General features: G+C 45.0%; 1 protein-coding gene across 13 annotated transcripts in view; it reads left to right on the top strand.

The window, feature by feature from the left end:
- LPP (LIM domain containing preferred translocation partner in lipoma) overlaps positions 1–25,061 on the top strand; it is a 669,728-nt gene that overhangs the window by 63,249 nt on the left and 581,418 nt on the right. For 7 of the 13 annotated variants that reach the window (XM_027061202.2, XM_027061204.2, XM_053221071.1 and 4 more), the window contains exon 2: positions 3,432–3,554. The exons of 1 other annotated variant lie outside the window; for it this stretch is intronic. Coding sequence is in view for 1 of the 12 variants with exons in the window: in XM_053221081.1 (XP_053077056.1) it covers positions 3,432–3,554 (123 nt within the window). In the remaining 11 variants the exon portion in view is untranslated. 5 more of the 13 variants (XM_053221073.1, XM_053221074.1, XM_053221075.1 and 2 more) reach the window with 4 other exon arrangements.

Raw genomic sequence — 25,061 nt, 5'->3', positions numbered from 1 at the left:
TTCATAACTGGAAGCCCACATTTCTACTCTCTTTTACCCACTGTTACCCCTCCTTCCGCCTCCTCCCCTCCGACAACTATCAGTTTGTTCTCTGTATTTTAGGCTTTATTGAAGGATTTATTTATATACTAAATGTTTATTTATTTTGAGAGACAGGAGAGAACGCATGCGTGCACGGTGAGCAGGGAAGGGGCAGAGAGAAGGGGAGAGAGAATCAAGTTTCACACTCAGCATGGAGCCAGATGTGGGGCTCCATTTCATGTCTGTGAGATCATGACCTGAGCCCAAATCAGTGCTTAACTGGCCACTCTTATTGGAGGCCATTTTAAAATAGGACTTCCAAAAAGTTTGCTTTTGAAGGAAATTGCTTGGATGCGTAAGTTGTCACACACTTGTCTTATCTTAGTTTTTGAATGACAAATGAACATCTAACACACTTACGGAACATACATAGCCGGTGAGGCTCTGTTATAGTCCAAATAAGTTAGAACCACAGAATCTTAAGCTTTGAGAAATCATAGAAACCTTAGAAGACGAGGGGCTGACCGTTCATGCCTGCTGCATGTGGGCTCTGTGCCATGCGTGCTGGAATTGGAATCCCAGGGCACAATCACATAGATCCCGATGGGTAGGTGGTGTTATCCCTGTTTTGCAGACAGGGAAGCTTGAGCTCAGGGAGGTTAAATAATTGACACAAATCCTGTATCAACGCATTCAGCTTCATCTTGCACTCATGGTGGCTTCTAGAAATCCTTTCCCTTTACGGACACGATGAGGCCTGCCTTTGCTTTGTGGATCCTTTACCCTCTCACAGCAGGAGCAGCCCCTGGTTTTAGGCCAGGTACAGCAGTGCAGATCAGCAGTGTCGATGTCCCGTCACTTGTTTAATTAATCTGGAAGAGTGTCTTTCCTTTTTCTGCCAAGAATCTGCTCGTTTTGAGCTCCTTTGACTACTTATTCATCAGCCTTTCCTTGTTCTTCCCTTTGGAGACGGATTTGCCACTGCCCATCTCTGGTTTTGAGGTCAGGGGTGTATTTAAAGAGGACTTCGTCTTTCCTTTTAAAAAATTACAGGTGGAAAGTACAATTTGTTGAGTATTTCCCATCACGTCCTCCATATATGGGGTGGTGAGAAGAGGCGGCAGTGTGGGGGACCAGGAGTGCTGGCTGTCATCCTGGGTCTGTCACTGGTCAGGCAGGGGACTTTGAGCCAAGCCCTCCTTTCTCTGTCAGGGCCTCAGCATCTTCACCTGTAAAGAGCTGAGGGCATTACGAGATGACTCCTAAGATTTTAAAATTCTGCATGTTTTGTGGTGTCAGAACCATCAATTTCTGCTGAGCTGCATAATCCTGCAGCTGTTTCTCTGATACTTTTCAATCTTTAGATTTAATCTATTCAACAATGTATAATTTTTTAAAGGGAAGCTTTTATAGACACTTCTGAAATATCAGGGTGGGGGGGGATAAATGGATGTTAAAAAATAGAAAACAACCAATTAAATAGTATATAGCATGTAATTCTCCTTGGAAACTTACCACGAAATTGAGGAACACTTTAACAACTGGCAATTTAAATTGCATTTGAACTCTGCTAATGGTTTGTTTGCATGGGAACTTCAATCATTTCACAGTGGTTCTTTAGCAAAGCTGCTTGTTCTCTTTATGGAAAAGAAGAAAAAAATATTGACAGAGAAGAGGACTAGGGAAAAGGAGACCACTGTCATTTGTGTGGGGAGGGAAGCTGTCAGGAGTGGGGAGATGGCCCCAAGGGCCAAGGCGGAGAGCCTCTCCTTCCGGTTTAGAAATCTGGGAAGTCTGGTTGCCCTCCGCTGCGGTTGTAGAAACCGTTCTGACTTAGTATCTCCCTTTGCGAGGAGAAGCTTCGGTTTCCTGGGGCTTGGGTGGGGGAGTAATGTCTGTCCTGTGTTTTCCATGAGACTGGACTGTCCCTGGGTCCAGGGTGTGCCTCTGCATATGCTCCGTTCCTCAGCAAGTATGAAATGATGGCCTTTCTCATTTCAGTGGAATGGCATCGAGAATTCTGATGTCTTTGAAGACCGCTAGGTCTCAGGAAACTCATTGCTTTGATGGGCTTATCTTGATTACGTGCCCTTTCCCTGACTTAATTTCTTTCTGCCGTCAGGCTATACTGAGAGCTTCTAGCAGGTGTCCTAGCAAGCTTCTAGAGACTTGGATGTGGCAGTCCTGGTTTTGCCCCAAAGCTGATTGTGTGACCAAGGGCAAGTCCCTCTGCCCAGTGAGTTTTGGTGTCCTCCTCTGTCCAAGTGGCTTAAATTAGGTCCATGGAGCAAGTCCTGGACTGGAGCCCTGGATTGTCTGCCACTAACTGTGGTTCCTAGAGTAGCCACCTCCCGACTCTGGCCCCAGCTTCTCCTGCTGTCAGTTGGAACAGTGGAGGTGGGTCATTTTTAAGGTCCCTCCTCACTTTGAGCTTGTCTGAATGTTTGAGGACTGAATGAGATAATATACACAAATGAATTTCATGGATGGTTAAATAATGTGTAAAATGTCAACAATGAAAATGCAAGCAGTGGCTTTTCTAGAATGTGAATTCTACTTGCGTGTACAAAGCACGTATTTTGTAACAGCCTACTGCCTTGGAAAATTTGTCTGTGGGAACATGTATCATATACTCCTTAGCAAAATAGTGATAGGTCTTCATGAAATAAAGCCTGTAATGAGGACTTACTGGGAGTGTCAAGTTTGTCCAGCTCTCTCCTGCTCACTGGCTGTCATTTTTCAGACAAGGAAATTCAGGTTCAGAAGGGTCACTCAGTCCCGTACTTAGACATTTGTCTCCAAACTCCTATATCTTTTCTATTTTTATTTGTTCCGATTTTGCTCTTAATTTTTTCTTGGCTGCAGTGTGAATATCTGGGGCACCTGGGTGGTTCAGTCAGGTAAGCATCCAACTCTTGGTTTCGGCTCAGGTCACAATCTCACGGTTCGTGGGTCTGAGCCCAGCATCAGGCTCCACGCTGACAATGTGGAACCTGCTTGGATTCTCTCTCCCTCCTTTTCTCTCTGGTCCTTTCTCTCTCTCTATCTTTCCCCCTCTCTCTCTTTCTTTCTCAAAATAAATAAATAAGTAAATTTTAAAATTGAAAAAAAAACCTGTGAATATCTAACTATAGATATCTTTCCTCTCTGAGATTATGATGAAGCTGTTTTCTCAGGAGGGCTGGGGTCCCTGCAATCCCTTTTCAGTGTTACTGAGACAAATTAGTGCAATAGAAATGCCACGACCTGACTGGGGGGCTTAGCAGGTGGAGAGGGAAGCCGCCGCATTTTTGGGCGTCAGCTGGCATCATTCCTAGTATGGCTAGCCAGTGAGTTCATAAAACTGAAAAGTTCTAAAGCTGGTAAGATACTAGAGATTTGTAGGCAACCTGTTCTCCCTTTTTCCACAGGTGGGGACCTTGAGGCTCAGAAATAGAACTGAAGACAGAACCCAGTTGCCTGCTTCTCATTTGAGGACTTTTCTCATTGTTCTACTGGGCACTCATCAGAGGGAAGCTATTTTTCCACAATTGGTGAGTCCTACAGAGAAGGGAAGACATTCTTCTTTTATAATCAATGTTCACGTTTTAATGAGTTTAAAAAATCCAGGCTTTCCTTTTAAAGCATGGGCACTGATAGCTGGGATAGAATAAGAACTAGAGAAGAACCAAACTGTTTTCTTTTTATCTTCAGTTGATTTCATTGGCAATGGACAAAACAGGACAATGCTAATAAAATGTGTGACAAAGCAGAGGCAGGGCAGGACTCAGCTCTTGGAAGGAGGCATGAAGAGAAATTGGAAGAAAATTTGGAGTGATGATGATTTCGGATTGCCAATAAGTGTATTGCTTCCTTCTTTCTCCTTTGGCATGGAGGGAAGCATTCTTGAAATGGAAAGACCAAAAAGAAAATATCAATGAACAGTGTTACGGGCATTTGCAAGGAAAGAAAAGTCGTATTATTGAGTGATTTTTGTTTACCCCTGTGCAAGCTGCTGCTGCTTCTGCGATCTCATTTTATTTTCACAAAAACCCTTTGAGGTAAGGGATGCTAAATTTGCTCAGGCAAAGGGTGTGAACCTTTGTCTTAGAGGGCCTGCTAGAGCTCCAGTGGGATGTGAGTCGGAATCCTATTCCACACTCAGGGGAAGGGCAAACAGGTAAGGGAAGGTTTCCCTTGTGTTTTGGAATACTTCTGAGTTCAGTGGGTAGGACAGAACATCATGTTCTAGAAGGTAGGAGTGGTGAAAAGAATAATGGTGTGGGCTCCCCTGGGCTGTGCAGAGATCTGAGGAAAACAACTGGAGAATTCTGGGAAAAGCGTCCATGTAGAACCTGAGATCTGTGGTCTCCATCCCAAGGACCAATCCCTATGTGCCCTGAGCCCTGGCTGTATTCCAAGCAATAAGCCTTGCCGTGTTTATGGTCTAGTTGTCCAAAACAGAGCAGATGCCATAGTGATTGGTCAAACCTAACTTTATTTAAAAGTGTAACTGAGTTTATAGTTACATTTTGTCACCTTTTCTTAATCAACTGCACCTCAAAAGAACAACTGACCTCTGTGCCAATAGATCTGCGTAAGATAAAGGGCTGGCATCCAGTCTTTTGACTCTTAAAATCCTTCAGCTTGTTAAAATTTCACACCTGATCTTGAATGTTTTGTCCCAAGCCTGCATTTTATGCATCAATTGTGAAATCTTTGTTACCTGCTCTACTTCCTGAGTTGTTTCAGTGTTTGAAATTAATTGTGATTAATATGAAGAGGTTTACTTGGATTAAAAACAAACCAACCCACCCAGTGTGTAATGACAGAATGGGAGAGAATTCCTAAACAGGAGGAATCCGGAAGACATTCTCAAGTGATTGTTGTCCATTCTAAAATGCCAGTGCAGCCTTGGACCGCATTAAATAGGGTATGTCCTCTAGAACACGGTGGGTGGGGGATCCTGCTGGTAACTGGCAAGTCCAGAGGCAAGGTGGGCTTTGGGGCTAGTCTGAACAGGACTCAGCTCTGTTTCCTATAGCACTCCTCGCTCTGCCTTCTCTGTGTTGGCTTCCACCTTGGATGTTTCCCCCCGCGGTCAAGAGATGGCTGTGTGCCTCATCCTGGGCCCTATGCCTCCTATGCCCATTGTGGGGAGAGAGCCTTGTCTGCCATGTCCCCATGTCCCTGGGTTACTGCACGTTCCTGCACAGTCACTGAAGCCAAGACGATGAGACTGTGCTAAGTGCCACGTGCACTGGGCCCTCCTCTGGAACGGAGTCTGGAGATGGTCCCACCCAAATCCCATGGCAGCTGCACAGTGGAGAAGAGTGGTCACTCAAAGAATATCTGGGGGCTGCTTGGAGGTGGCGAGAGGACTAACATGATTTGGGTGACCGCGAACTTCCTTTCTACCCTCCCGTCAGAGCTCCCCTAGGTTGTCAGCTGGTAGTCTTTGCTTCATCCTCTGAGAGGGATCTTAGCCAGCTGGACTGTCTACACAAGAACGCTGTGAGGCCCGGAAATGATGTCCCACCAGGAACTGTTACAGGAATGAGAGACTCCACTGGAGAGGGCAGAGGGCACACGTGATGATGGCCTTTAAGAATATAAAAGTCGGTTGGAAGGGGGGTGGCATCGCTTGTTCACAAGTGCATCTCGAGTTTGGTGGGATCTCTAGCCCATAATAGGTGCACAGTGCATTTTCATGGCTAGAAAGAATGAGTCCAAAGGTGGCGAGTGTCCCTTTCTCCAAGGGCATTCCATTACACACTGGCCATTCGCTGTTGGAGGGTTTTAGGAAATCTAGAGCAGATGAGGCTGGCTACATGGCTTTCTGGGAACAAAACAAGTGCCTGGCAGAATGAGTCTTTCGGGACCAGTAGGGCTTAAGAAGTTTGCGAGTGCATAAAAAGACAGTACGTGCAGCAGAATGGGGTTTTGGAAGATCTGCCAGTTATTAGATGTGCACCCCCAGAAAAACGACATCGCCCCTGCCTTCATTTCCCTGATCTGGGAATTAGGAATGATAATCATTGCTCTGCCTGCCTCTCGTGTTTGCTTAGAGCAGATGGGTTGAGAGATGCCAACCTGTTTTGCAGACTGCGAAGCGTGGTCCATACATGATAGATTATTATGGTGGAATGACTCATCTTGAATAGAAAGAAAAATAAGACCATGTGATGTGCAGTCCCCCAGCACCAAGCCTGCTACGTAGTATATGCCCAGTGTATGTTCTTCCTCCCAACCCTACAGCCCCACCATCCCCAGGATTGGATGGGCGCTAATCTGTCCTCAGTCTTGGAAGCTGGCTTCATGGTAACGGTTGAAGTTGAAACGCAGTTGTGTACTATTATTACTTTTCATATTTGATTTTGCCCTAGGTAGCAGGAAGTGAAAGGAGGTGGACTTGAGAGACATGGAGAAGTCTCCATGCTTGAGAAATCTTGAAGCTACAGTCTAGCTGTTAGGCTCTTGCTCTGTTTGATTAGATAATCACACCTCTGTCTAGGCGTGACCGGCCCAGTGGGAGTCCGGAAGGAAATCATTTTCCTCTGTTGATACTAGTGTACAATTGTTGACGGTAGCCAAAGGCTTTCATTTTTAATATTTCCTTTTTGGTCCTTAGAAGGATCAGGTATTAGTCTATGCCGGAAACAAAGCAACAGTCACTTCCGCCAGAGGTGAATGTCTTGGCTCCCTACAATTACTTGGTCAGGTGGTTTCTGGGCACGTGTGACCGTCTGCTGAGCCAGCTTTCATTGCTTTTTATGTTATTGCTTCCAAAATACAAAAAGACTTGCTAGGTCTGAGCAGGAACCCATGCAGCCACCTGGGGCTCTGGCTGTTCTATAACCTAGGGATGCGTTGTAGGAGATGTTTGCTGTCCATAAAAATAAAAGGTAGGGCTCTCTCTGCCTCTTTTGTTTCCTTCCTCCTAATTCCATATTCTTGTACTTCATGAGCTCAGCACAGTGGAGACACCTTCTGCTTTATGTCGGACAGGGCCCTAGGGGGGTCAGAGGAATTCTCAGGTTCTCCTACACGGATTCCTGTCTGGTGGAAGATGTCTGGTGTCTCATGCATAGGGAACCCATAAGGCCTTTGTAGATTGCTGCTGAATATCTACCCCTCCTTCACAGAATGTGTGCTTGTTCTCTGCCCTAATCCATTGTTATTCTGGAAGTTAGTAAACTTCAGGGTCTTAAGGACACCACAGTGAATTAGGCACAGTCCCTGATCTTGGAGAGAAAGACCTATGCATAAGAAATACCACATTGGAAAGAAAGGTGTTATTTACAGCACACATTTACCAATCACCAGATCCGTTTAAGGCTACATAGTAGGTGCGTGGGAAGTGGAGGTCCTTTATAGCCTCAGTTCTCATGGGGCTTGTGTAAAAGGTTGGGAGCATGGAAAGAATCGGGAAGGTCGAAGAAAGCTCCCAGGAGGAGGCGATCTGATCTCAAAACCAAGGCCAGACTACTGGCAGGGTGGGCCTGTGGACATCATTTGGTCCCTAGGGCTGGGCAGGTTCTGAGGGTAGAAGTAACTGACAGCAGAATATGGCTGGGCAGGTAAAGAGTCTGTCATATTCCATGTGTGGTTCAGATTCTAGTTTATTTTCCACTCACTTGCTGCAGCCAAAAGTGTCATGTTGACTTTGAGTTGAACTGACATTATTTCCATGGTCCTCTCTGTGTGGCCAGAGCACGCCTGGGTGTGTGTCACCAAGTGGGAAAGCATCTCGGTATTCATGGGGAGGGCTAAGGGTTTCTCCCAGGAGTTCCTGATAGCTGATCTCTTCTGGTCTACTTCCTGGGTATCCTGAAAAATGGTGGAGTTGCTAGGGACTGGGACTGGGGCTCTCATATGCGGCTCCTGTCATTGTTATCTATTGCTGCATAACAGACCCCAAACTTAGTGCTTAAAGCAGAGAACATTTATTATCTTGTACTCTTTGTGATTTGGAAGTTGGGAGCAGCTTAGATGGGAGGTTCAGGGTCTCTCCTGAGGCTGCAGTCTACGTGTCTGCTGGATTGCAATTTCATCTGAAGGCTCAGCTGGGGTGGACCCACCCCCAAGCTCAATCACATGATCGTTGGCAGGATTCAGGCCCTCGCAGTGGTTGGACTGAGAGCCTCAGTTCCTTGCTGACTGTCAGCTGGAGGCTGCCTTCAGGTGTTCGCTGTGAGAGCCTCACCATAGGGCAGCTCGCAACATGGCGACTGCCTTCCCTCTGAGCAAGTGAGCAAGAGAGAATCCCCCAGATGCAAGCAGCCGCAGCCTTTCTGTAGCCTCGTCCTGGAAGTGACACACGTTCCCTCTGCCTCATTCTGTTTGCTTGAAACAAGTCACTAGATCCAGCCCACGCTCAAAAGGAGGGATTGCACAAGGGCATGAAGACCAAGAGACGGAGTTCTAGGAGGCCATCTTAGGGGCTGTCTGCACAGATACTCTAGGTTACAGGGCATGTGCTAAGGTGAGAGCAGGAGCTACATGGCACCGCTGGAGAAACCCAGCACACCTCTGTGGACCCGCTTTACTTGAAGATTGTGGGTGAGAACTCCATTTAAAATCTGAATATAGACATTGAGCTAGAATTGCACAGAATGAAACTTGGCGTGGCTTGTCAGAGGAAGATCACAAGTTTTCAGTTAATGCTGTGCCCCTATACCTCTATATTTTTACCCTCCTTACCAGTTAGAGCTGCTTCTTGCTTGAACTTTTTGCTGTACAGGTGAGACACCAAGACCTGGAGAGGGGACAAACTCCTCTGGGGCCATGGAGCCATTGGCAGCCATTGGAGGGACCCTCTGAAGCTCCTTTGTCTCTGGCCCAGTGCTTCTTGTTCACCGTCCTGCACTGTCTCTCTTTCCGAATCAGTCCATACAGACTCTAGGCCTGGTTTCTCTGCTTTTTTTTTTTTTTATTAATATATGAAATTTATTGTCAAATTGGTCTGGTTTCTCTGCTTTTTGAAACCTCTGTCCAGTTCCAGAAACAGATTAGGGGAAAATAGGTTCAGATTTGGAGTCTGGAGCCTTCATGTTGTCCCTTTAGTTCAATTTCAGGGTCTACATCTCCTGTTGGGTCCGGCTGTGTCCTGAAAAGTTGCGTAAATCAGTGTTACTTGGCTCAGTGTGCCTCGGCAGTATGAATGACATTTGTGTTAAGAACACTGAACCGATACTCAGTATTGCTGTGGGACTGACAGGATCAGACACGAAAAGTCAGCCAATACCTTCTGTCTGGCAGCAAGTTCTTTTCTAGAGCGTCCGTTTCCCCCCCACCCCCCAACCAGTCTTTTCTAAAACCAAATCTGGCAGTCCATTTTATAGAGGATGGTAGGTTCCCTTAGAGTCTTCCTTAACATTCCTCAAAAGTTAATGGAAATGGAAGACTTAAAAATTATGGTCAAGGTCGTTAGTAGCCCTGCAGCCAAACTAAGGAAAGCCTGCTCGGGTCAGTAAGACTGTGGCTGGCCAGAAGGTCAATATGACTCCCCCGCTCCGTGGCCCCTTTGACTCTCAAGATGTTTTGATACTATTAGTGCTTTCAAAGTGTGGCTTGTCTATTATTTAATTTTTACTGACAGTCCGTAACAGGAAATAGTTCGGGTTGGGTGTAGGCAACAAGACAGAACAGAATTTGGAATGGGAAGACTATCATTATTAGCATTAGCTGCCTGATCTTAAGTCACTTAATCATTCCTTTATTTAAAAAAACGTTTTTAATGTTTGCTTATTTTTGAAGCAGAGGCAGAGAGTGCGCGGGGGAAGGGCAGAGAGAGAAGGGGAGACACGGAATCTGAAGCAGGCTCCAGGCTCCAAGCTGTCAGCACAGAGCCCGATGCGGGGCTCAAACCCACGAACCATGAGATCATGACCTGAGCCAAAGTTGGACGCTCAACTGACTGAGCCACCGAGGGGCCTCCACTTAATTTGAAAAACTGGTAGCAGCTGCCTCGGATTCTTATTCTTTTGTGTTCACAAATGTACACAAAGTGCCTGCCAAGGGGGTACTTAGCACAAAGTTGGTGCTCATGAAACATTAGCCGGTGCTCTCCTTAATAGTCAGTAAGGGCTGGAAATTACCCTCAGTTGTTTACTGTGTCAGGCCATTTTCTCAGTGTCCCCGCTTTGCACTGTCCCCTTGACTTGAATCAGGCCTGTAGCATTTGCATGTGTCGGCCCGGATTTCATATTTTCCTGAATAAGTAAAAGCCTTCCCGTCTATAATTTTGCTCAGTGGCTCCCAAGACATAAACATGGACATCGTAATATGCTCATATTTTCTGCTATTTGGGAATACAGTAGCTTTGAGAACAAAATATAATATTCACACACTATGTTTCACAAGGAAGGCCTTTTGGACATCAGTACTTGGAAAGTAAGCATTGCTTTCCATGACAAGATTGTCTAGTCTAGAGGATGAACTCCCCTCACCTGCCATCAGCTACCTCTTCCTTTGTAAATGGCATCTTCTCTGGGCCTGCCCAGCACTGACCCTCTTTGGTTCCTCTTTGGACTTCTTTAGGATGACGTCACCTCACCCTGCTTCAATGGTGACTGGCTTGAGTTATATCAGTTATTAAAAATGATCTAATATTTCCCTTTTAAATCTAGGGCCCTGGCTCGTTCTATGATTAAGCTAGTGATTTATTTATAATATGGTACGAGACGGCTGCAACCACTCTATGATGTAATCTAAGAATGACATGAAAACAAAATAGGTTTTTATATAATGAAAGTGTTCCTGTAATACATTTTATAGCAAGGCTTTTTTTTTTTTTTTCCATTGAGAATGGAGAGAGATTCTTTCCTTTCCTCCCACTCTTTCCTTATCGTCTCTTCCCATTTATAAGTCTCAGGGTTTTTTAAGTCAATTAAAAAACAAAACAAAACAACCCCAAACACCGACACTGGAAACACCACTCAGACTCTGGTTTGCTCTTCTAATCTTGTCTTGTCATTTTCTGCATTGCTCCTCTCCCCACGGCCTCCATGGCCTCGGGTATGGCTACTGCTCTGCCTACCTGCCTGCAGCCTCCTCTCAGAGCCTGGAGTCCTCACCCTTCCTTCGCTGATGCTGTTCCTGCTACTGTTAATGCCACCACGATCTTGAATTTTCTCCTGCTGAAGTCCAGTACAACGCATCGGTTCCTAAGATAACAGACTTCTTCAGGCTGGCTCAGATGCACCTCTTCCTCCAAGCCTTCTCTGAAGCTTTTGCCCCTTACTTAGCAACCCTTTATCTGTGTTTGTCGTAGAATGACCTGCGGTGGCAAGGTCCTGTCCCCCACGTCAAGGCACATTCATGGCAGATCAGAGTTAGAAGAGGAGAGGTGACCTAGGAGAATGGGGAAGGGGCCTTTGTGGTTCTGGTTCTGCTCTTGACACAGTCATGGGGAGGTCACGGCCCATCTCGGAGTGTCAGTTTTCCTCCTCTGAAGGAGTGGTTCCGATTTCATTTCATGTGGCCACATGGGGTGTTGGTAGTGGATTCTTGTGATGATGTGTTGAGAATGATTCTGAAACTGTATCCTGACTAGTAGGAAAGAGTCCGTGATTATGTAGCAATATCTGCCATAGGTTTAGAGATGGTTAAAAATGTATATTTAATCTCACATTTATCCATGCAGGCTGGCTGTGGGAGTTGAGAAGGTGGAATTTATCTAAGACTAGAGGGGCCTTGGTTTATTGGAGGCCTGAGACTCCCCAAATTCTGTATGTCCTTGAGGTAGGGTAGGGCCAGGAGATAGCTTTCACCTGCTTGTATTCTTTACTTCCAAAGAGTTACCGTGCCCATACTATTCTAATATATGCCAAATATGGCATTTCAAGGTCAAAGCCAAAAAGTTAGGTGACTTTCCCGGGGTCTTATTGGGTCAGGGATCACAGAGTTAACCCTTGGAACCTTTGGATCCTAGGTGCCCCTCTTCCTGATCCCAGACAAAATGCCGACCTCTCAGCAGAATGCTACATTGCTTGAACTCTAGGTCCTGGAACAGTGAGAGAGGAAGAGGAGGGAAAGGAAGAGGGAAGTTTAGGATGGTGAATGGCACAGGAGACCAGAGCCTTTGAGGGCTGAGAGAAGGAATTGGAAGTAGTTAGTGTGGAGAAGAGAGAAAGGGGATGGAGGGGGAGGGAACAGAGCAGGAAGGGGACACACACTCACTCTCTGTGCTCTCAGAAGGACTTCTGGAAGCAGTGGGTGAAAGCAACAGAAAGACGTGTGAAGAAGGACTTAATATTAGGGGCAGACCACCAATGGAATGTGCCATTTTGAAGGGTGATGACTTCACCGCTGCACGTAGAGGTTGATACTAATGGGTCCTTTGTAGAGGGAATGAGAAGTTGGACTGGAAGCCCTCTAAGGTCCTCCCTGTCCTGAGAGTCTGGAATTTTCTGAAGGCACGTTTTATGTGCATTTAAGTAATTCCATTTTAAAATGAAGGCTTTATGGGGGAAAGTGATTTTTCCTTTCTCCATGGTCTTGGCACACATAAATGCTGACTTATCTTGGGCAGTCTTTTGTTTCGCTTAGCATTATTGTTGAAGGAAAGCAGGCTAACTGAGGATGTCTTAATACTTTTTTTGTACTGAGTGTATTTTTGAGGATGATTTCTGCTTTTCAAGGGATTTCCAGAGAACTCTGTTCTGTTGGCCTCCCTCAACCCTTCCTACCCCACAGTCAACGATTTGCTTTTTCTGTAGTATCAGAGTGCTTTGTTTATATATCCAACAGAACATTTGTGTCACTTTGCTCTGCTATATAAGTATACTTCCAGTCTTCCTTTCTTACTAGATTATAGAAGCTTCTGAAGAACATGAATCCTGTCTTATTCCAGAAGACGACCTATGGTGGAAGGGAAGGGGTTTGCTAGTAATCATGATGGCTCAGTAACTTACCAACTGTTTATTGAGCACCTGCTGTGTGTTAGACACTATTCCATGTTCTGTGAACAAAATCAGACAAACCTTCTATTCGATGGAGACAGACTACATACAAATTAATGACTAAACATGTAATATTTCAGTTGCACTCTATATTCAGAAGAAAAATAAGACTGATTAAGGGAACAGGAGTTAGGGAGAAGTTCTTCCTGATAAGGGTCTATATGAACAAAGACCTGAAGCTGGAGCTGAGAGGAGGAAGACTGTTTTAGGCTGAGAGAAAGTAATCACAAAGGCCCTGAGGCTGAAGCCTGTTTGGTACATTCTGGAAAAGTGAGGAGGCCAGCGTGGCTGGGGTGGAGGGACCGAGGGGAAGAATATGGGAGAGGAGGTCACTCACGCTCATAAAAATCATTGCAACAACAAATATACTTGTACCTATTGAGGTATTTAGAGAATTGCCTTTGTGATGTAGAGAAACCACAGAAGACTAACGAAAGGTTGGCTTAAGATGTTTCTGCTTTTCAGCTCTAAGATACAGGGGCAGTAGGTGGGAGCTGGGACTGTAGCAGCGCACAGCTCAGAACAAGTTCCGGTGCGAAGGGTACTGTTGGTTTCCCTCCTATCTGTCGCCCTTCTGGCCGATGGCTCTCCTTTTTTTTCTCTGCTCCCGTGACAGGTGCACCTGCAGGGAGGCTGGGGCAGATGGGCAATTGCATGCCTAATCACCCATTCAGGCACCCCCTTATTTGTTTTCCACATGCAAATATGGGTTTTTTGCAGACGGATGTAATATATTTGTTGCTTCCTCATTTTATTTAAAACAAAACAAACGACCAACCATGTCAGTTGAGGGCAACAAATAGAAACATGAGTATTATGGTCTTGCTGTTCGTGCTGATTACACGGCTGAAAGGGATCCGAGGCAAATCAGTGTGTTCTGTGCTCAATTATATTGTTACTTTGTATACTGTCGTTATTACGGTCATTATTGTTAAATAAAAAAAAGGTTTTGAAGAAGGAAGTGGTATTATTTTCCCTAAATCATTTTCTCAATATTTCAGGCTCCACATTTTTACTGCGTGGTTTCCAGTTCCACCTTTTTAAGTTTCCGAACTTCTGGACCATCGTTAACCAAAAGGGCATCGTGGAATCTCCAAAGGCCATTGGCAGGTGGTGCCTGTAACTTCTTTAGCCTGGAAATAAACAAATAAACAAGCACAAATTAGAAGTATTTGCCCCTATTGATGCACTATTATTATTGTTGTGCAAGATCATGCAAAAAGTCACTTCCATTTGTCTGAGAGCCTGTAGGTCAACAGCAATACCAGATAGAGGGCTTTGGTGGGTGTTTGCTTGAAATTTGTAATGAAATTTCAGATCTCTAGAGTAGCACGTCCGAATTCTTGCACGTTTTGGCAAACTCGGGGAATCCGAGGCCCAGAGAGGTAAAATGGTAAAATGACTTGTCCACGGTCTCGGAGAGTAAGAGGTAGAGATCGGACTTGAGGAGCTGGCACTCTGGCAGATGGCTGCCTCTGGGGTCTGGGGTGATGAAGACACCGCTGGGACCCGCAGAAGATGTCATCTCAAGGTGAGGTCTGTGTGTAAATGGTGGGCACGTGTCTCATTTCTCCCTCATGACCTCCCTTCAAAATCCTTTTTTGTGTCAAGTGTTTGGCGGAGAAGCAGCAGTGGGGAATGAGGGTAGGAACTACTTACAGCTTACCTGACAAGGCTGTAGACGGGCTAGGGGTGAGTACGTGTATACTTGTGCGTGTTTGGGTGTGAGAGGTGGGGGTGCGGACTGGCACACTAGGAGGGAGAGACCACTTGGCAGTAGGTACAGAATTTCTGAGCCAGAAGGAAGTCTAAAGCTTACTGAATTTGACTGCTTTTATTTTGTAGAAAAGGAAACTCACGTCCAGAGTGGTTGAGAGCTTTGCCCCAAATCGTCCGACTTTAATTGAGTGCTTAGAATATCAAAGCAGCAACATCTTTCGATAGAAACTTTTATTTGGAGAAGTACCAGTCATCGCTACCAAATTGTATTTGCTCGTTAGCTCCTGTGAGATGGAGTGCCGGTCTACTTCAGCATTCTTTCCTCAGATATGGTTTTGGCAGGAGGAGAATGTCCAGGGTGGCAAGCCCTGCACATGCAGGCCTCCTCTGGTCCTGCAGATACCTGATTGGACATCAGGCGGACGTTTAGTTAACTGACCGTCCCAATGGCAAGTTCACAAGTAATCCTCTGAAAAGTTAAGGTTGGAGATCAAGACCACTCAAGTAACGTCTTGTGTCTCTTTTATATATTCTTAAATGTAGGACCTTTCACTTTTAAATGTAAAACATTAGGATGCTGGATGTATGCACTGTGTTTGCAAGGTACAAGGTGATATTTTTGGTGGTGGTCCCGAGAGCACGAAGGTCCGTAGGTATGAAAAGGGCAAACCCTTGGGGCGTCTGGGTGGCTCGGTCCGTTGAGCATCCGACTTCGGCTCAGGTCATGATCTCGAGGCTTATGGGTTTGAGCCCCACTTTGGACTCACTGCTGTCAGTGCAGAGCCTGCTTTGGATCCTCTGTCCCACTCTCCCTGCCCCTCCCCCACTCGCGCGCGCGCGCGCGCGCTCTCTCTCTCTCTCTCAAAAATAAATAAACGTTAAACAAACCTTAAAAAAATGAAAGGGCAGACTTTTGTCAGGAACATACAGAGAGAGGGTTTTCATTCTGTGTAGCGACTACAAGAGTGATAAACGGCCCACGGGACGCCCTTGACACTGAAGCCCCCTAGGAGCAGAGGGTGCTGAGCGAGGAAAGGACTATTGACATAGCACGATTCAACCTGCTGTGTCTGCTCTCTGTGCAGGGGACCTCTCTGCAGCTGTTTGCCCTGACGTACATGCTGGACAATCCCAGACACCAGCGGCAGCCTCTGTGTCTGTATCAGACCCAGCGTGTTAGGGTTTGTGTCTCAGCCCCCGTGTTTTTCTCTTCTCCCCTACCATCCCCTCCCCACCTCCCCCTTTAAAAACACTATTCTTCGAATTATTTGAAGGCTTATTTATGTTGATTTCTTTATATTTTGTAACTAATTTGTTTCTTGTTCCTATCTGAAACTAATTCCCTTTATGTGAGACCACATTATAATATACGTGAATTCTCTTCGGCTCTTTCTTCTTTTACTAAAAAAAAAAATGTGTTCTTCTTCTCTCCTCGGACCTTTAGCTTTCTTGTCTACATGGACAAACTGCTTTGGAACAGTCTTTAGGGAGTTATTGACTTTGTTAGTACTACTACTATAGAAGCAATTCCAATGACAGAATCCCACATTTAACTTGCTTTTCCAGAAATAATTTATTTCTACTTTAGCTTCAAGGAGTAGCAGTGGGGAATAGGGCATTCAGAAAATAAGAAAAACATGCCAAATGAGTTGCTGATTTCCAGTGAGGCACATGGAAAAAAAGGTTTTTATTTCAGTGACCTCTCAGCTCACTGGAAAACTCTGGGCTGGTGGATTTCATGATCCTGGGAGTCTGGATGCTCTCGAGTTACAGCAAGTGAGGAGAGCAAATCGCAGGGTAGAAGATGGTCTTGTTGGGCTCCTGGGGGTATGAAGACATGCTGTACTTTGGCCTGAAGACACATCAGTTCTTCCAGTCGGGTGAGGTTTAAGGAATGGCTCCACCAAATCCCCAAATACGTGGAGCACTTACAGAGCACTGAGCTGATAGAAAGTCAGCCTCAACGTGGGTTAAATTTTAGCGTGGCCAGTGGCCAGACTTGGTGATTCCTACTGGGTTTGTTCAACAGATTTCTTACTTAGAGACACAAGCCCGTTTCTTGTTCCCCGAGTTGGGTGGTGTCTTTATTCGATTCTTCTTGCGTTCAGATCTATAGGGTACTATTAAGAGCAACGTACTTACTAAGAGGATGGGATTATTGAACTCTGACCCCAGCTCTGCCACAACCACCTGTGGAACTAGTCACAAACATTTCCATTTACTCAACAAATATTTAAATGAGCGCTTTTTACACATCAGGTGCCAGAGATACAAAAACGTGTCAGACACGGTTCTTACCTTCACTGCTTTTAGTCAGGGGTAGAGAGCTAAGTACCCAAATAGAACATGAAGTGACTTCTCCTTTCTGGGTCTCCCTTTTACATATCGAAGAGCCAGCACTGGGTTAGATGATGGCCCCAAGGTCCCTTCTGAGGCTAACATGCCATCATCTGTGCCAGATTCATCAAGTATCCGAAAATCACTTATCGGACTAAATATCGACAAACATTTCCCCTTCCTCCCCAGTTGGTAGGTGGTGATGTTGAAGTTGAATGAGACAGTATCTACAAAGTGCTTTAATAAGCAAGTGGCAGAAAGACATGGTCTAGGTTTGAGGCATTATCATTAACGGAAAAATGAAAACAAGGGCTGATGTTTTTAGAGAGAGAACAGATGGTTCTTTTGTTTAGAATTTGAGTATAAAGGAAAGAGAAAAAGAGATACTTGCCATATTGTTTAGGCCCTGAATGTGAGTGACTTCAAAATGCCAAAACAATCTGGTTAGGAAAGTCCCATGGATTCAAAATAGCTCCCACACTGATCAAACTGTAATTAATTTAACAAAAAAATGACAGTAAGAAAAATCCTAACGAGAAATGCCACGGTGACAATTGACACAACCTAACAAAAAACTCCCATCTTTGCGTCAGCTCTGGAAACTTCATTTTTCCCGTGCTCAGGAGTTCTACCACACAGAGGAACAAATTAGTGAGAACGGATTTAAAACTGTGTTTCTTTATCAAGTCCCCCCCCCCCCAACCCCCCGCCGAGTTATTTCGGTTTTCCGTGACTCATAAAGGAAATCTTCAGGATTCACAAGAATTTGGCAGTCCTCTCCCACCTTTGCTGCCGGGTACTGACAGGAGAGCAGTGGGAGCTGGGGCATTGGAATGAGAGAGCAAACCTCAAAGGACTTGCAGAGGGTGGTGGCTGGGACGCACCTTTGAGAAGCTTGAGAGGAGACTTTGAAAGGGTTTCTTCTCTATTTCTTCATTGCTTAGGCTCTGTCTGCACAGTACACAATTAATGTATCCTTGTGACAGCAGCCTTGCCCTTCCAGTGCCTATCACTCTGAAGGTGACAGAAAACGTGGGCTGTGAGAATGAGCTCATGGGCCACCAAGCAGGGGGCGTTCAGTAAAATGTGCTAGACCTTTTGTCCAGGTGCTGTCTGACCTGTGGTGTGAGTGGGCCTGTTTCCCCGCTGTGGAAGAAGGAGGTTTCTAGAATGTTTCTTCTGACACTCCTCCTCTCTTCAGGTCCGCATGCTGTCATAAACAGTTATAGGAAGGCTGGGGAAGGTTGGGGATGGGTTTTCCTTTGGGAGTGTTTAGTAATTTTATTTTTTTAAATTGATCTATTTATTTTGAGAGAAAGAGAGAGAGTGCACAAGTGGGGGGGGGGGGAGAGAGAGAGAGAGAGAGAGAGAGAGAGAGAAGGAGAGAGAGAGAATCCCAAGCAGGCTCTATACCTCCAGTGCTGAGCCCGATGTGGGGCTCGAACTCAGGAACCTCGAGATCATGACCTGAGCCGAAACCAAGGGTCAGACGCTTAACCGACTGAACCGCCCAGGTGCTCCCAGATTTGGGAGTGTTTAGAGACAAACGCGTGTCCTCAAGACAACACTGATCAAAAGTGCACTTGGCTGAGGTAGGGCGGGCGCTCTTATCCACTCTCTGAGCCCCCTGCCGAGGTGGTTCCTCAGTCCACTGCCTCGGATGGCAGTCTGTCAGAGCTGCAGGTGGCTGGCTCGCTGCCAGACCCAGAGGACCAGAGTGGGCCTGGGGAGAAGCCCCGTCGAGGTGTGTGGAGTTCTGGGTGCCAGTCCTACTTCTGCTGCTACCCACGTGTGACCTTCTGGAAGTTTCTCCAGATCTGATTCACTGGTTGGTCTGCGAGTCATCAAAGCAACGGGAAGACTTTCTACCCTGCCCTGCAGCTCAGGCTTTGCTCAGAAGAATCCCGGGGACCCTTTCACGCTGTGTCGTCTGTGTCTTTATCAGATGCCTATTTCCTTCTACCTCGTGTCCGAGTCAGAAGTATACTTGTTAGCTGTAGAGGTGCTCTTCGCCGTGCCTTCCTGATAACCCACCGCTCTCCTCTGAGTTCCCTCCTGTCTTACAGCTCCAGGTGCTTACACCTCTTCTTAAGCCTGACGTCACTGCACGATGCTTATTCAGTATTGTGTGTTTGTCTTCCCCCCTGGACTGTGAAATCAGCTGTGTCCTGCACGTTTCTGAAGCCTCAGCGTGTCCCTCGGTACCTGGTCTAGAGTAAATTTTCCATAAATGTCAGCTAAACGAGTGAGTGGTGGATGATGATCCTGTGTTTCCTCACCAGGTTGTCCGTTTCTGGAAGACATGGACTTGTCTGAAGAGTTTCTTTTCTCCCCCAGGATGCCCATCCCAGGGCTTCGAGTGCACTATGTAATCACCTGCTGTTTGTTGAACTGCAGGAAGAGAGGTAGAGATGGGTCCCGAGCAGGGAAGGCACATTTAGACACAAACTGTGTAGCTTGGTGAGGGGCTGACAGAGGTTGTAGGGCATCTGTGGGTCTGTGATGGAGCACCATGGGGGCTGGGGTAGGTGACTGCCTCTCCTAATTTCCTCATTGTCATACCAGGTCCCCTGGGCTGGGTTAGAGACGATCGGTCTCATCCTTGGTCTGGTGTCCGTTTTTTGTTTTTTTGTTTTTTTATATTTTTAAAATTTTTTTTTAAATTCTTCTTTGCATTCATCCTTCAAGGCTTGAATTAGGGTAAATTGTTTGCATAAATCTGCCTCGTTTGATTTTCAACAGTTTGTGGGCAGGGCTGGTGTTTTCTCATAATTGTGTTCCCCACGGGCTCTGGCGCACAGCCGTCCACAGAGAAAATGCTCAGTAAATGTTTGCAGACTTGAGTTTCATCCCCTGACTTTGCTTTTCTACTGCCTTTCCCCTCCTGCTAGGAGCCAGCTTATATGATAATACCAGCCTTACAATGGAGACTGCAGGGTAAACTTAATAATCAAATAAAAGACGGTGTTTCCTTCCCCACGTTCTTGGTAGATCAAAGTAACTTTGCTTTTGGGTGTGCCCTGCTTTAAAAAAAATAAAATAACGGCAAATATATTCTGCTACCTTTACCGTTCCCCTTTGTTTATGAAATCTCCTTAATATGCTAGGACAACAGAAAGACTTCTGTTTCTTGACTGTAATTGTTAAACTATATAGTCAAAGTTTTCTGTTTTATTTTTTGACTGATACCATAAAATAGTGTGATGTGATGTGAGGATTTTTCTAATGGAGAAATGACTAAGAATGTCCTTGGGTATTCTATCTGCTTCTTAATTGTTTTGTTATCTTGAGTAAGTTTCTTTATTCCTCAGTGTTTCTTTGTCTCTAAAAATGAGATTATTGAAAAAGGCGATTTCCAGAACTTGTTTTTCCCCATTAACATTAAATCCATGGTACTTGAGAGCATTGGGAGCAGACATATATTTCGAGGAGTTTATTTATTTTTCTACCCTTTAAGTGGGAAGGATGACCCCTAGGCCCCTTTAACCAGCAGCTTCAGTAACTTTCAGAAGCCCTTAGGAAGCAGAAGCCCCATAATTCAGTGCACTCCTTCGTGATTAACATCCTCTGCCCCTTCTCAGATCCCAGGCTCAGGTTTTGATGTTTAATGATAGGGATTCTTTCCCCCTTGCACGGAATGTCTTGTTCAAAGTCACTAATCCATTTAGTGAGTTAACAATTTATTGACATTGAGGGCTTTTCTTTCATTTCACTGCCTCACATGAGAGGTTATAGAGCCTCAGCCTGCTTTGCTAGCGGTTAGTGAACCAAGGCCCGGAGAGGGAGCTCTGGTTGTCTCAGGTCACCCAGATGAACCAGAACAAGCACTATATTCAGCTGTAAGGGCACGACCGGAAAGTCTCTGACCTTCAGAAATCAAAGAGGCATGTCAGCGTGGAGCGTGGAGCCCTGAGCGTGCTTCACTTGACGCATCTGTGAAATGGGGTAACGATCTCTTTTCTGCTTGAAATCAGAGGGCTGTCCAGATGACTTCTGGAGAATTTTTCCCACCCTGGGATCTCTGATTCTGTGAGCAAATACAACCAACCCACACCCACCAAGTACTTAAGGCTGTTTTCTAGAGCCTTATAACTATTTATAGACTATTTGTTAGGAGTGCAATACTTTTGAAAACTTAAGGAATAGCTTTATGTATTATGTAAGGGAGGTGATAAAAATTGATATTCACATATGCAAAGTACTTTACAATGTATTCACTTTTTGTTATAGCCTAGCGAAATTGGTTTCTTGTTGGTGCCATTTTATCTTTGTGGAAACTGAAGCAGGGTGAGAAACAAAATGATGCTGTCCGTGTTAGTCAGTCTAAGGACATGGTAAAGCCGTAGACAGTTGAAGCTTTTCCTAGAGCTCAGGAGCTGCAGAGGGGTTTAGAATCTTCTAGGTCAGTGGTTTGCGAGCATGCCACCTACTGACATCTCCAGAGGAACTTAAAGCTCTGTCCTTCTGCTTCTCACCTGATGTCACAGTGTCTGCGGGCGGGGCCTTGAGCTTCAGTCTTATTTTAAATGGGCTCCCAGGAGAACCACTGATCTGGTCTTGATCTTTGACCTGTGCCTTTACTGGCGTTTTGATTAATCTCTTACTCCGTGGGCGGCACTGCTGGGACCTCACTCCCCTGCCACCCACGTGAAAACTGCTGGATGACAGAGGCACTGGAGACTCTACTGAAAAGGCTCATAAGTTCTGGGAGGTCCTGAGATAAATGTGTACAGAAGAGAAGGAGTTAACATGTTTTACATGGGGACGTGCCTTCTGTTTATACTTCTAAGAACATTGAGAAATGATAGCGAGGAATATATTTCACTGCTTTAATTGTCCAAGGTCTTTTTAAAGTATGTGCAATAAAATACCATTTAAGCTAACTGACCTTTATATTTTAATGCTTTTTGGAAGGGAACAATACCTAGTATTCAGCTGCAGTGTGTGTGTGTGTGTGTGTGTGTGTGTTTCAGTCAGCAGAGCCTGGTGTGGAATCAGAGGGCTGAGGATTTTCTGCCTGTTCCCAGATATTTTACCCATTCCTGTTTAAACATCACATTCCATTTGGTTGATGGTTCTTGACCTCATAATGTCTAACCTTCCTATCTTTTTATTTTTCCTCTTGGAACTTATCCAGGAAGGAAACTTCAAGGCCCGATTTACTGATTTTTTCCTTCTGCTGGGAAGTTCAGATTTGTAGTGGAGGGTAGCACATGTGGCCCGATCCATATTTTGACAAAAAGAGTGCTCCCTGCTCCTCCTTGCTTTATCCGTTTGGTGATACTTAACCTCAAAGGCCGCTGCTGATAGATTTTTAAAAATTGATGCTAGCTATTAGCTTGTTAGCTACAGCTCATCTTCTAACTATAAACTTGCTCTTTCTAGAAGGGAAATAGTACTCGGATTGCAAATGTGGGGAACTGGAATTTCAGAGGCTTGCATTGACCTACAAATCTTGTAATTGTAACCCTGGCTGCATAGCCACTGTGGCCTTAGGTATTTTAGGTGTTGGTCATCTCCAGGAGTTTCAGAAAAAGAAATTCTAGAATCCTTTCCCATGTTAAGAAAATATACAAAATTCTCTGAGTAGCTATGAATACATGTGCATGTAAGTGTTATATGGAATGATGTACTTTGGGATTAATTTATTGTTTTCAAATCCTGCTGGAAAATAGAGCTAATTTTTTTAATGTTTATTTCTGAGAGAGAGAGAGAGAGAGAGAGAGAGAGCGAGCAGGGGAGGGGCAGAGAGAGAGAGGGAGACACAGAAGCCACAGCAGACTCCAGGCTCTGAGCTGTCAGCACAGAGCCCAACATGGGGCTCGAACCCATGAACTGTGAGATCATGACCTGAACCGAAGTTGGCTGCTGAACCGACTGAGCCACCTAGAGCTAATTTTTGATTGCTACATTTTTTCCTTCTCTTTCTCAGTGGTTAGTTTTTCTTTAATTTTTTTAATTGTAAATGATGTCAAATGAAAATTTGCAAGAACAGGAATAGTCCAAATAATACCCGTGTACTTTCATCAGATTCATCTGTGAACATTTTATTTTATGTGCATTCTCCCTCTTCCTTCTCTCTCTTTATTATATGTTTTATATATCATATAATATATATGTGTGTGTATGTAATTATTTTCTACAGTATTTGAGAGAAGCTGCCTGCATCACGATACATCATGGCCCTCTACCCCCCAATTACAGTGTGTATTTCCTAATAGTAAGGGTGTCTCTTCCTCTTCCCACAGTAGTTCCCCTCTTCAGTACTCTAACACTGATTTGGTACTTTAATCTCTCTTTACTTCTGTTTTGTCACTTTGCCCAGTTATGTTCTTGACAGTATTTTTTCCCCTCCAGTACAGAGTCCAGCCTGGGATCAGGCAACGCACTTAGTTGTCGTGACTCTTCTGTCTCTTTTACTCTGAACGTTTCCACGACCTTTCTTTGTCTTTCATGACACTGACATTTTTGAAGAATACAGTGCCCCTCCTTTTAAGAAATATGGTGTTCCTCATTTGGGTTAGATAATTGTTTCTTCGTGTTTAGATTCAGTTGTGTCTTCCTGGCTAGAATATTGCATGAATGATGTGACGTCCTCCCCCGGGATTAATTACATAGGGAGGCACATGATGGTTAAGATCACCTGGCCAAGGTGTTGTCCAACTTCTCCACGTCATAGTTACTCTTTTTCCCTGGGAATTTTTTTTTTTAAGTTTATTTTGAGAGAGAGACAGAGAAAGAGAGAGCAAGCTGGGGAGGGGCAGAGAGAGAGAGAGGGAAGGAGAGAATCCCAAGCAGGCTCCACACTGTGAGTGCAGAGCCCCACGGCGGGGCTGGATCCCATGAACTGTGACATCGTGACCTGAACCGAAATCAAGGGTCGGACGCTCAACCTACTGAGCCACCACCCAGGCACCCCTCCCTTGCAATTATTAAGCAATCCATGAGATCCTTTATTCTTGCTCCGCATCAGACATTTCCCCTAAATTCTTGCCTAAAGCAGTGTTTGCTGGGATGGTTGCAAAATCATGCTGTCGTGTCTTCAGCACAGCCTTCACCGCCATCATCAGTATTCTGCATTTTACTCTTAGCAAGAGTCCCGCCCTTCTCTCTCTCTGTTTCTAATATAGGAATGGACTTCCCGACTTCTGCTTCATTCCTGTATAATTTATTAGCGCTGTGTAATTATTTTGATGCTTAGATTGCCCACGATTTGTCCCGTGAGAGCCCCTTCAATCTAGCTCCTACGTCCTTGTGGCAGGCTCCCATCTTTGTTGTTGTTGTTAGCACTTATTTCCATGCTAGGATAAAAAGTTGTTCCAGTTTCCTCTTGCATCATCTCCGCCTGTGCTCTGAGATCAACCATGTCTTCAGTATTTTCTGGTTCTGTTTAGTGGAGGACTAAGGATTGGGGACCAGCATTTGAATGCTAGCTGTGCTCATGGCCTCCGGTCATAAGCCCTTTTGATGACCAGAACTAGGAAATTATACAAATAAAAGTATACAGGCATATACGTGCATCTGTATATATCTGTATCATCTACATATACACACACCTGCAGCTATATAGATGTGAGTGTATATGTATGTATATGAATACAAAAGTAATGATAATAATGATTTTTTCTCTCATACCACTACACAAAACCAACCTACTTAAAAACAGTTCAGGATTTGCTTCTGATGCCCCTTCTCCAACTTTAACCCTGCCTAAGACTGAGCTTTTATTGTCAAATACTAAGTTTAGGAATTTGTTTTTTCCTTTCCTTTATGGACCTTCCTCCCAATTCCCTGGTGTCATTATGTTGTTCATTTAAGATATATTTGGTTTTGGGGTGCCTGGGTGGCTCAGTGGGTTGAGCGTCTTGACTTTGGCTCAGATCACGATCTCGTGGTTGCTGAGTTTGAGCCTTGGGTCGGGCTCTGTGCTGACAGCTCAGAGCCTGGAGCCTGCTTCGGATTCTGTGTCTCCCTTCCTCTCACTGTTGCCCTCTCTCTCTCTCTCTCTCAAAAATAAATAAACATTAAATAAATAAATAA

This window comes from Acinonyx jubatus, chromosome C2, assembly GCF_027475565.1.
Source record: "Acinonyx jubatus isolate Ajub_Pintada_27869175 chromosome C2, VMU_Ajub_asm_v1.0, whole genome shotgun sequence".
In the NCBI taxonomy this organism is placed as follows: Eukaryota; Metazoa; Chordata; class Mammalia; order Carnivora; family Felidae; genus Acinonyx; species Acinonyx jubatus.
Note: the sequence above shows the minus strand (reverse complement) of the source record. Positions and strands in the feature narration are given on the sequence as shown.